General features: G+C 33.1%; 1 protein-coding gene across 8 annotated transcripts in view; it reads right to left on the reverse strand.

The window, feature by feature from the left end:
* The window catches only part of atp8a2 (ATPase phospholipid transporting 8A2), a 143,935-nt gene that overhangs the window by 128,302 nt on the left and 3,037 nt on the right, over positions 1-12,596 (reverse strand). For 2 of the 8 annotated variants that reach the window (XM_087309492.1, XM_087309491.1), the window contains exon 2: positions 6,791-6,892. The exons of the other annotated variants lie outside the window; for them this stretch is intronic. In XM_087309492.1, the coding sequence (XP_087165618.1) occupies positions 6,791-6,892 (102 nt within the window). The remainder of the gene's footprint in view (positions 1-6,790; positions 6,893-12,596) is intronic. 8 annotated transcript variants of the gene reach the window in all.

Genomic DNA, 12,596 nt, shown 5'->3' on the forward strand with positions numbered 1-12,596 from the left:
TCAACTTTTCAAAATACATCAACAAATCAGAATCTGTCAAATAAAGATCCTGAATCATTTTACCCAAGTCAAAAAGAGTGTCAGAAATAATGATTCATTAATGATAATGATGTCAAGATGGTAATAAATATGCACCAATTCATCTTTAAATAGAAGACTACATAGAAGTCAACTAATAATTTTCAAAGTAACAGGTCTACCCATTTATTTTTAAGTAAAGTCAACTAATCATTTTAAAAGCAACAGGTTTAATCTCTTGTTTTAAGTAAAGGCAACTAATCATTTAAAAAAATGAAAATATATTATATATACAGCTGAAGTCAGAATTTTTAGACCCCTTTGATTTTTTTTTTCTTTTTAAAAATATTTCCCAAATGATGTTTAACAGAGCAAGGACATTTTCACAGTATGTCTGAAAATATGTTTGCTTCTGGATAAAGTCTTATTTGATTTATTTCGGCTAGAATAAAAGCAGTTTTTAATTTTTAATCACCATTTTAAGGACAAAATTATTAGCCCCTTTCAGCTATAATCTTCGTTAAACCATCGACATTCTTCGGCAGACCATTGTTATACAAGAACTTGCCTAATTACCCTATCCTGCCTAGTTAACCTAATTAACCTAGTTAAGCCTTTAAATGTCACTTTAAGCTGTATAAAAGTGTCTTTAAAAATATCAAGTCAAATATTATTTACTGTTATCATGGCAAAGATAAAATAAATCAGTTATTAGAAATGAGTTATTGAAACTATTATGTTTAGAAATGTGTTGAAAAAATCTTCTCTTTGTTAAACAGAAACTGGGGGAAAAAAACAGAGGAGCTAATAATTCAAGGGGATATAGGGGGAAATAACCCATTTTTAAGTGCAAAACTGGTGTAAAAACTATTCTGCTGTCACTGCTTGAGCTTCACTTGCTAAACATTAGTGTTCCCTCTAAACTAAACCACTGATGATCAACAAAAATATCAAGACATATATAAATACCATTAGCTTTTATAGAAGATTAGATAGATTCAAACATTTTGAGCTCCTGCATGACCTCCAATTTCCTCCTAAAGTTTTTTCAATTTACAATTACTAATGCATATTAATGTTCATGCTAATTTAATACTAAAAGCACACTGCAAGAATGCTTTTCAGGCTTAGATTTTTGTCTTCTTTCTAGTCCAAATATCTAAAACAATTTAAATCAACAATAATTTTTTAGACAAGCAAACATATTGTCTTGTTTTAAGAAATATAGGTCAAAATATGGGTGACGCAGTGGAGCAGTGGGTAGCACGTTCGCCTCACAGCAAAAAGGTCGCTGGTTCACGTGGGTTTCCTTTGAGTGCTCTGATTTCCCCCACAATTCCAAAAACGTGGTGAATAGTGTATGCTAAAATTGACCGTAGTGTATGAGTGTGTGTGGATGTTTCCCAGTACTTGGTTGCGGCTGGAAGGGCATTTGCTGCGTGAATTATATACTGGATAAATTGGGGGTTCATTCCGCTGTGGTGAATAATAAAGGGACTAAGCCGAAAAGAAAATGAATGAACAAGGTCAAAATATACTAAGAAAGGAAAAATAAAATGTAATAATTAAATATATTAAAGAAATAATCTGCCAATGGAACAAGAAAAATAATTTTATTTCAAAAGTAAAAACATGAATATTTTTCTTACCCCCTTGGCAGATTTTTTTGCTTGTTTTAAGGAAAAACTCACTTCATTTTGGCATAATATTTCTGAAAACAAGACATTTTATTTTGCTTGCCTAGAAAATGCTTCAAGACATAAGAATGTTTGGTACCACTTACTACATAACTACACACTATGAAACATTTATTAAGCATTAGCATCTAGTGAATTCATTATTTGTTAAGCATTAACTCTACATTATTAACCGTTAGTAAGCAGTTTATAACTGTAGCTACAAATGCTGTATTCTTGATTTACAACCACATTTACAGTGTGCATAATAACTGTATTTTCATACTTTGTTGATGATTTATTTTTCATTAATAAATGAAGTATTGCATTACTTACAAACCATTTGTATTTGAGAGTAGTTGTGTTTTTTTAAGATCATTCAGAATGAGTTAGTAAATGATTAATAAACTATTGAAATTAACATTTATACATTTTATTATATAGAAATTGTTACTATTTATGTTAATAAATGCTTTACTAACTCAACTTCATGCAGTTTTGTGACCTAATCTAAAATGAGGACTATTTATGCTTTATAAATCCCTTATAAATGACAATTTAAGTCTTGGTATCAAATGAACAATAATCTTTGCAATATTTTCTAAAAAGTAAAATTACTGTGAAGTTTAAACATTGCTAAATGACAGGAGTGTCAAAATACAACATAAAACTGGATAAAACAACAACGCTAAAATAATTTAACAATATAATAGGATGCAATGTTGAAACTTCTCAGTAATTTAATATTAGATAAGGTTGCAAAGATGTTGAGTTAATAAAGCATTTATTAACATACAAATTAACTATTAGTATATGCCTGAATAATAAGAATTATAAAATGTTGATTTAAATAGTTGATTAATCATTTACTAACTCATTCTGAATGATCTGTAAAAAACTATGCTTAAATAACTGCTTTGTAAGTAATGTAATACTTAATTTATTAATGAAAAATAAATCATCAACAAAGTATGAAAATACAGTTCTTAAGCACATTATAAATGTGGTTGTAAGTCAAGAATACAGCATTTATAGCTGCAGTTATAAACCTTTAACTAACGTTTATTAATGTAGAGTTAATGCTAACAAATAATGAGTTCACTATTTGCTAATGCTCAATAAATGGTTCATATTGTGTAGTTATTATGAAGTGCTACCGAATGTTTAGATATTTTGACTAGAAACCAGATTAAAAAAATCTTTTTTTTGCTGTGTATTATTACCAAATAAAGCACAGACAATTGATTTTGTGTATATTTATCCTCTCTATGTGTCAATAATAGCAATTCATAACTAATAACACTATAAGATGTTTTTATAAAAGAAATAGGAGCAGAAGTCAGTACACAAACTTTGTTCTTCACAAAAACAAGAATGACTCCGCATTGCTCTTTTCAAAACCGACGATCCATCCTAACCTTCATGCTAATGAAGCAATAAAAGCATTAAATAAACCACTAAGGATCAATTGTATGCGTGTCTATGGTCTCCATGCGGGATCAGTATCTAAAGCATCAATATTTCATGATCAATTTGCTCATCCCGGTCTCAGAATCAGAAACCCTTTACCTACAGAGCCCCGTCTAGACCCACTGCGCCTTCTGGGTGGCATGTTTGGTGACCCACAGGTCCTGCTGACCCCTCGAGGGGAACGATATGTGCGTTTGTGTCCCCGGGTCGACGGAAAGGGTGAATGAGGAACGAAAGCCTCTTACAGGCACAGTGACCAGGGGAAGGTAATCCTCTTTCTGTTGGCTCTGCAACTTCACCTGTATCTAATCCTGACCGGGATCATTCACTTACACCACCCGCAACCTCATGCACAAGCCATGCAAGCGTCACATCTAACCCCTGACCTACTAACCAGCATCCACACCAGAAAGACCGCCGTTTCTGTGATGCATGCGGGTATTTTGGAGCGTCCCATGATGCGTGCTGCACTCTCAGAAAATAAGGTGCAAAAGCTGTCACTGAGGCGGTGCCTTTTCAAAAGGTACTATTTAGGTGCTTATAAAAACTTTTAAGGCCCAATACAAAACCTTTAGGTACACTTGTGTACCTTATGAGAAGATACCGCCCCGGACAGCTTTTATACCTTAATTTCTGAGAGTGCATGCCATGTGTGGAGTCATTCCTACAGTTTGGTGGATTTTCTGTGAAACAATACAGCATGTTTTATAGTCATCATCTTTCACATTATTTTCTGTGTAAATCATTAACAAAAATAATAATGGTTATTATCTAGGGGGAATTCAAATAAATAAACAGAAAGTTCATGTTATATCCTGATAATTACACACTGAAAAAAAATTATTGATTGTATTTACTCACTTTCTTTTAAGGTAAAAGTTTGCAAACAATTTATATGGGCTAAATTTAAACAAAGAAATTAAATGTAGCAATGTTTCAACTTAGTTTGTTGGTTTAAATCCAGCCCATACAAATTGTTTGCAACCACTTACCTTTCAAAAAATCAAGTAAATCCAATAAATCCAGTGTAAATAAAACCATACATTTAAAATAATAAACTAATCACTTTTAAAAAATTCTAAAAAAATACTTAAAGGGATACTTCGCCCAAAAATAAAACTCTACTCACCCGAGTGAGTTTCATTCTTCTATTGAAAACCAAAGATATTTTATAGAATGATACAAAGAAGTGACCATTGACTTTCATAAGAAAAATAAATACTATGAAAGTCAATGGTTACTGGCTGAAAACATCTTTCAAAAGATCTTTTTGTTTTTAACAGAAAATAGAAACTCAGGTGATAAGTGAAGGGTGAGCCTTCACTTATGACCATTTATGTGAAGCTGCTTTGACACAATCTACATTGTAAAAGCGCTATACAAATAAAGCTGAATTGAATTGAATTGAATTGAGTAAAATGACAAAATTTGTCAACATTTTGGGTGTATATTTATACAATATTATTAAATTAGTTTATGCAACTTTAGTTGAAAACGCCATCAGGGGGTGTAAAGGTCCCCTTAAACTCCAGTCCGCCCTGGTACACTGGAGCTATACTTGCTCTTTAAAATCTTTAGTGTATCACCTAAATCATACGACTTTCAAAAAGTGGCATCATTTACATGGAGGGAAAAGCAACTCCAAGAAGTAAGTGTTGCCCATACTGTAACTATCTTATTTTTTGCCAGTGTAGTGGCTTATTGATACAAATTCATAGGAGTTCCTTCCAAACCCCACCCCTAAACCCAACTATCATTGGGGATGAGCAAATCATACTAAACTGTACGATTGAGATCATACAAATGCAGACAAAATAGTAATTGAATCAAAAAGTTACGAACTTCCTTGAGCTAGCACTGGTTGTTCTACATTCATGCTGTACAGTCGCAACATACAGTTGAAGTCAGAATCATTAGCCCTCCTGTGAATTTGCTGTCTTTTTCAAATAATTCCCAAATGATGTTTAACAGGGCAAGGAAATTTTCAGAGTAATTCCAATAATATTTTTTCTTCTGGTGAAAGTCTTATTTGTTTTATTTCAGCTAGAATAAAAGCAGTTTAAATTTTTTAAAACCATTTTAAGGTCAAAATTATTAGCTCCCCCAAGTAATATATTTTTTTGATTGTCTACAGCAGTGGTTCCCAAAGTAGGGGTCAGGACCCCCTGGGCTGCTTGGCGATTTACAAAAATCTAATTCATTTTATTAAACTATTAGTATTACCATATTTCATCCATACCCTACTGAAGAAGTAGTTAATAGTAACACTGTAAGCTTGTTAATAAAACATCAAAACACAACATGCAAATAAAAAGCAATCAGCCTTTCGATTGTTTTCCGACCCCTGGAGTGATTATTTTATATTAAAGACACAGAAATAGCGTCAGACAGAGCAGATTTATTTTATGGCACCAGATTAAACTTTCTTTGTTATTTTTGTTTGTTTTTTTAAGATTTATTTTTGGCCTTTTTGCCTTTATTAGATAGGACAGTATTGAGACAGGAAGCGAAGTGGGAGAGAGAGAGAGGGGCTATGGTAGGGAAATGTCCTTGAGCCAGGATTCGAACTCGTGACGCCCTGACGTGCTTTTGCACCATATGTCAGCACGCTAACCACTAGGCTATTGCGCCGACAGATTAAACTTTCTAACACATTTACAGCACTCACGCTCATTAAAAATAAATTCCGGCTCCAACTAAACATGGAGGATGGTCTCCAACATTAAACGATGAATAGACTTGGGCCTATTGGTATGTGTGCACCGTTATGTGCAAGATTGATATATTTATAACCACCTCAGAGAATATTGGGGGTCACTGGCATTATTTTGGGAGTCACAGGCTGAAATGTTTGGGAACCCCTGGTCTACAGAGCAAATCACAGTTACAGAATGACTTCCCTAATTAACTTGCCTAATTAAGCATTTAAATGTGACTTTAAGCTGAATACTAGCATTTTGAAAAATATATTGTCAAATATGATGCACTGTCATCATAGCAAAGATAAAAGAAATCAGTTATTAGAAATGAGTTACTAAAACTATTATGTTTAGAAATCTTCTTGGGGAAAAATACAATGCTCTAATTATTCAGGAGGGCTAATAATTCTGACTTAAACTGTATTTTGTTGTTACTTTAACTCATTTTAATAATGTAATCAAGTCTCGATTTTTAAGTTCTGCAATTTGTTATTTAATGTTACCAGTTTAATTAATGTAAATTGAGGTGACTTGTAAAGTTAATTAATCAGATTTCACAAATTTTTGCTTCGTTGTCCACTCTGTTTGCATTGTAAATATATATTGTGTGAAACACTAGACAAAAATCCCAGAAAATAGTGAAATTTTACACCATGAACTATTACATCGTAAAAATGTCAAGTAACATGGTGGACAAAAAAACCCCTATAAAAATCATGAAATATTATGTCCCCATTAGCTTATAGTCTGAGCTTAACCAGTATGATTTGACTATAAAGACAGCTTGGACCAAACTGTAGGAATGAGCCGTGTCTATCCACCAGTCTATCCATGCAGTGTGTCCTGAAGGAAGGGTGGCTTCATGCTCCTGTGAGGCTCCAAGCAGCAGCAGCAGGAGGCATCGGCCCGCTCGAGGAGGGCACTCACTTTTCTCAAACCTGTCTGCCAGCCGGGAACACATGTTGGGGCCCAAGGGCTGGTCCTGCCGCAGGGGGGAGTCCTGGCTAAGAGGGGTCAACACTAACTGTTCTGCAGGAGCCCGGCAAGGATTGCCATAAGAAAGAAACAACACAAGATATCAAGTAAGTAACACCATACAGAGCAAAACACTCTTAAAATATGCTTCTACGGATGAGAAATGTTGCTTAAAAGGGACACTTCAGCCAAAAATAAAAATGTACTCACTCCAGACCTTTATGAGCTTCTTTTTCTCTGTTGAAAACAAAAGAAGATACTTTGAAGGATGTTAGAAAGAAGTAACAACTGACTTCCAAATGAAAAACAATTACTATGGAAGTCAATGGTTCATGGTTTGAAACATCTTTCGAAATATCTTCTTTTGTGTTCAACAGAAAAGAGAAACTCAAACAGGTGATAGGTGAAGGATGAGTAAATTGACAGGATTTGTATTTTTGGATGAACTGTCCCTTTGAAGAGCTGTTTTTTTCTAATAGAGAGCATTGTTTATATAGTGTCAAGTTTCTTCTAAACTTGATTTATTTACAACAAAATGCTGTTTACCTTGCTGGCATTTATAAGCTCTCAGTTCAATAATGTCCCACATTATTTTCCCATTAAAATGTCTCTCAATTTAATTTGTTAGGCATAATATTGAAGAAATAAGTCTAGGACGAACGTAAAAGGCTATTGTGGTGTTTAATATGACTTTTGTTTTCATCTGGAATATTTATATCTAAGTGACTGGAAAATAAACCTGAAAATAAACTTTTAACACGAGTGCCAATAAAGATTCATTGTATTTTAATTATGCAAGTTTTTTTTCCCATTTGGTTATTAAACTTCTGTACGTGAATGCTGTTAGACTTTGCAGAAAATTATACAGCAATGTTTATTTAATGTATTGTGTTAATCTGTGCTTTTGTTTTATGCAAATGCCTAAAAGAACAAAAACACCAGTCATATTAAAATCATCAGTAAAACAAAATATTAAAGAAAAAATAATATTTCGCAGAAAAACAATGTATTGCAATGTATCTAACATGACTTTGATAACAGAAAAACTTCAAAACCTAAAACTGGTGAATAAGTATCATGCATCATTTTGCATACCTCCATGTAGTTCAATAATTAAATCTGCCAGTATAGAGTTATGAACTTCCAAGGAAAAAAAATAGCAAAGTTTATTTGACAAACAATAAGAAAACTATTTATTATTCTTAATTATTTACCTTAATTCTAGGTTGTTTTTTAGACTTCCAAGGAGAAAAGAAATCAGGAATTACAAGATTAAAAACTCTAAAAAAAAAAAAAATTATAAGATAACTTTCATTATTTATCAAAATTTGCACTCAAAATTGTATCTGCATTTGTTCCATGAAGAAATCTGTATTTGAGTTATATAAAACTATTTAATTAAATTTTAATTTAATTTAATTTAATTTAATTTATCATTCATTCATTCATTTTCTTTTTGGCTAAGTCCCTTTAATAATCTGGAGTCGCCACAGCGGAATGAACCGCCAACTTTTCTAGCACGTTTTTACGTAGCAGATGCCCTTCCAGCCGCAACCTATCTCTAGGAAACATCCACACACACTCATTCACACACACACTTATACACTACGGAAAATTTAGCCTACCTAATTCACCTGTACCGCATGTCTTTTGACTGTGGGAGAAACTGGGGCACCCGGAGGAAACCCACGCGAACACAGGGAGAACATGCAAACTCCACAAAGAAACGCCAACTGACCCAGCCGAGTCCATTTCCTATTACATTTTTTAAGCCTTTTAAACTCCACTTCAATACTATTATCTTGCAAAGTAAAGTACTATGTACTGTCATCATGGCCAAGAAATCAGTTATTAGAAATTATTGAAAAATACTGTGTTTAAAAATGTGTTGATCTTCTTTCTCCGTTAAACTATACTTGTGAAATATTTTTCAAAGAATACAAATTTCACATGGAGGCTAATAATTTTGACTTATAATTAACTGTATAATTATATAATTAACTTTATACGAGTGCTATCGTCAGTATTAAGTTCATTTTGATTTGTAAATAAAAAATGTATCTAATTTGTAAATATAAAAATAAATTATTTTAAAATTAAATTAAATTATTTATTTACTCAATAAAATCATAGTTTCCTAAATGCTGTTCATCATGAATGAAGAGTTAACAAATACTGTCCCCGTGTGGCCTTTAACTGAACTACACAAACACAGAAACTACTAAAACAGGCCTAAAATGTGGCATCAGAAGATCATGATTTCTCAAATGACGTCATCACACTCCAGTCGCTCTGTTCATCTAAAAAGCATTTGATTTACATGCCTGTGATTTTGCTTCGATTGTGCCATTTAGCAACTGGAGCACATGGAGAACAACGTGGACAAAAAGCAGCTGTCCGTCATCTGTTGAGTTCAGTACAGTTGAGTGGATTAATGACCTTTCAGCTTAATTACAGCAAACTGCTTTCTTTTCTCAATGGCTTCGAACGGATTATTCTTCAAGGCACACGTTTCTTTCAGATACAGTAACAGCTCATTTAATTTAGAAACTTATGGAAGTGGCTTTTTCATAATGTGTAGTTTTCGAATGGTGTAATTGAGGATTTTTGTGACAAAATAGAGTACAAAAGTACTTCAAATTATGACTGCATGATATATATCAAATTATCATAGTTATTGCAATATTAAATATATGCAATATCCAAATCACAGAGAAGTATTTGTTTGAATGTTTGATTCATTTATAGAGCGTATTTTGAAATAACAAATGTTGACAAAAGTGCTTAAAAAAAATCAAACAACACAAAATTTATACTTGCATAGGGAAAAAAAATATTTTTAATTACAATTAAATGCAAGAGACAGAAGATGATTTTTAAAACGTGATTTAAAAGCAATAAATTAAGTTAATTTTATGTGCTGCATGCATAAATTGTTTATGCTAATCTGACCAATAAGTAGGCCCACACGGAACCCGTGCGCAAGAATTCCTCAGATTTTAAGCCCATCATTGATTGTTTATTTACTTGTGTAAATGTAGATTTATTTAGTTTTTTAATTATTTACAGTGATATGATTGACTAATATGAAAATATTCATATGATTTTTTTACAATACAGTGTGTAAAGCAAAATTTCCTGTCCTTTAGTAGAGATATTATATGAGAGACTTGCTTTTTTTACCAAATAAAGTGGATGTAATTAGATTTGCATTGTAAACATTAAATAAAAGTTCAAAAGGGATTGCTTTTTATTTCATATATTAAGGTTTTAGTTATAAATCTAAAATAATTCTGCATAAATCTTCAGATTTTTAACACAATTCTGCGCAGAAATAGCAAAAAATGCCTGCATACTCCGTCTGGCTCAACCAATAAGACGGAGCCTTTACTATCTTCACCCCCACCTGTTCAGAAGGTGCTGTTAGGTGAAACTAGAGCTGAAAATAAATACTAATACTGGGAGCCAAGACAAGAAAATCACAACAGCCAATACGAATCTGGATTTCCTCGAGGTTTTAAGTCAATCGTTGTGTTTTAATGTCTAAATATTTGCTATTTGCACCTTGACACTTGATCATTGATCATTACACAAATAAAATATTTCTTTTTAATTGCTGCTAAAAGTTAATTATATCATTAGAAATATCGTTATTGTGACATTCAATAACAATATAAGCATTATATGCATTTTTCCATTATAATGCATGCCTACTTTATAACTCCCAAAACACGGCATTAAAGAGCACCTATGACGAAAATCATCTTTTGTAAGCTGTTTGGACAGAACTGTGTGTGGGTATAGTGTGTCCACAGTCATATTGGGCTTATATAAAGACAATAAGTCTCTTTATTTTAATTTTCTGACGTTAAAATGGGATCCAACTCCCTCCCATTTTGAGGCCAACCGCAATGGGACGTAGGAGTGCGCTTTCCCCGCCCACTGAATTGATTGATAGATGTGTATTACCATGTCTCCATATTAAAACATTTAATCATATTAACAAGACAGGACGTGCGCAAAGCAACCGGGAATAAAAGATCTGTTCAGCTCTCTGTGATCATCAATCATCATTAAATGTGATCAAGAAAAGGTTTTACAAGTTTAACATGTTTTTTAAAACAGTGCATGTTTGTAATTTAGACAGTAAAATTGCTGTAAATCCTCACCACAGACGCGTGTCAGTACAATTATAAAAGAAGATGCTTCAATCCCGGTTTGTGGACATTAAATCAGGTTTATTTTGTATAGTAACATAACGGATGTCCATACAGCACTGGATATAAACGTGTATCCTGTCACATATGCCCTGTAAAACAGTGCAAAGTTAAACATATGTATGCAAGTGTGTGAGCGCGCAAACTTTGTAACGACATTGTGTGTGACTCATTGTTGCAGAATGGCTTGAATTAACTTCACGGTAGTAAGGGAGGTCTGCTTCGTTCTTGTCTGTCACTGTGCTGTTTGTCTACGTGAAGGTTACAGCTCTGACATGCACATGGGAACAGTGGGCGGGGAGGATCAGCTCAAATGCATTAAAGGCACAGGCTAAAAAAACAGCTACAAAGTCAAAGCAGCTCAAATTTCCCAGATTTAAAAAAGGTACAATAAATAGTCTGATGGCTGTTTTGAGCTAAAACTTTACAGGCACACTATGGAGACACAGTATTTAATTCAATACTTATATTAAATCTTAAAAAGGGGTAAAATAGGCACTCTTTAATGTATAGATGAGATGTAAACAACAGCAAAAAAAAACCTTATATAATTATTTTGAGTAAATGTATATATATTTTTTCCAATTACTCTATAAATTGTTGTGATCGTATAGACCAGGCGTAGTAAATAGGAAATACAGACCCCAAATGCAGGCTTCAAATAGTAAATAAATACAGTTTGAGTGTTAAATAACAGCATATTTTCGGTTATGTGTGAACTATCCCTTTAATGGTAACCTATTATGCAAAAATCACTTTTATAAAGGGTTTAAACAAAGTTCTGTGACAACAGAATGTGAATATAAGCAGCCTCTATTGGTAAAATCTAATTAATTCTATTTTTTTTGTAAACTCGCTTGATAAAAACAGTCTGCAGAGCCACTTTAATTGACATTTTCCCTTTGTAGGAGTCATCACAGGGGAAAACTCCCACCCATTAGTGATGATCTCTCCCTCATTAGCATAAACAGCCTTAAGTGTGAAGCAGCTGTTTACATCTTGAAGATAAAGTCACTGACTAAGAGGCATTTTAAATGTCTAGTTTTAGGATCCACAAATGAAAAATATAGTCTCTATAGACGGCCATCTTCTGAGCCATTTCAGTTTTTCACAGAGATAACTTTAGCCCTGTTTTGAATCTGCCGCTATGCTGATGCATAGGCATTTGTAGCTCCGCCTTCTAATGAAAAGAGCTCAATCACATTTGAATTTAAAGCGACAGTTGCCAAAACAGAACAATTTGTATGAAAGCCTAAAAAGGGGAGTTGATACCCCACACATAATGTTTTTATAAGGGGACATCAGAGATATATTCTTCTAAAAAGGGGCATAATAGGTCCACTTTAAAGACTAAAGATGTCCATTAAATCTCAACTTTCTTGAATGTTTAAGACAAACCCAGAATCACGTTACACAGAATTTACAAATGAGTTTAGCGACAGTATGGCCCCTGCATGTTAATTCTGGAACATGCTGGTTTAGAGCAGGCTAAACAAACGTCCAGTGTAATCTACAATGCATATGTGTCAGTCTGTCAAAAA

This window comes from Danio rerio, chromosome 24, assembly GCF_052040795.2.
Source record: "Danio rerio strain M-AB ecotype USA chromosome 24, GRCz13ab, whole genome shotgun sequence".
In the NCBI taxonomy this organism is placed as follows: domain Eukaryota; kingdom Metazoa; phylum Chordata; class Actinopteri; order Cypriniformes; family Danionidae; genus Danio; species Danio rerio.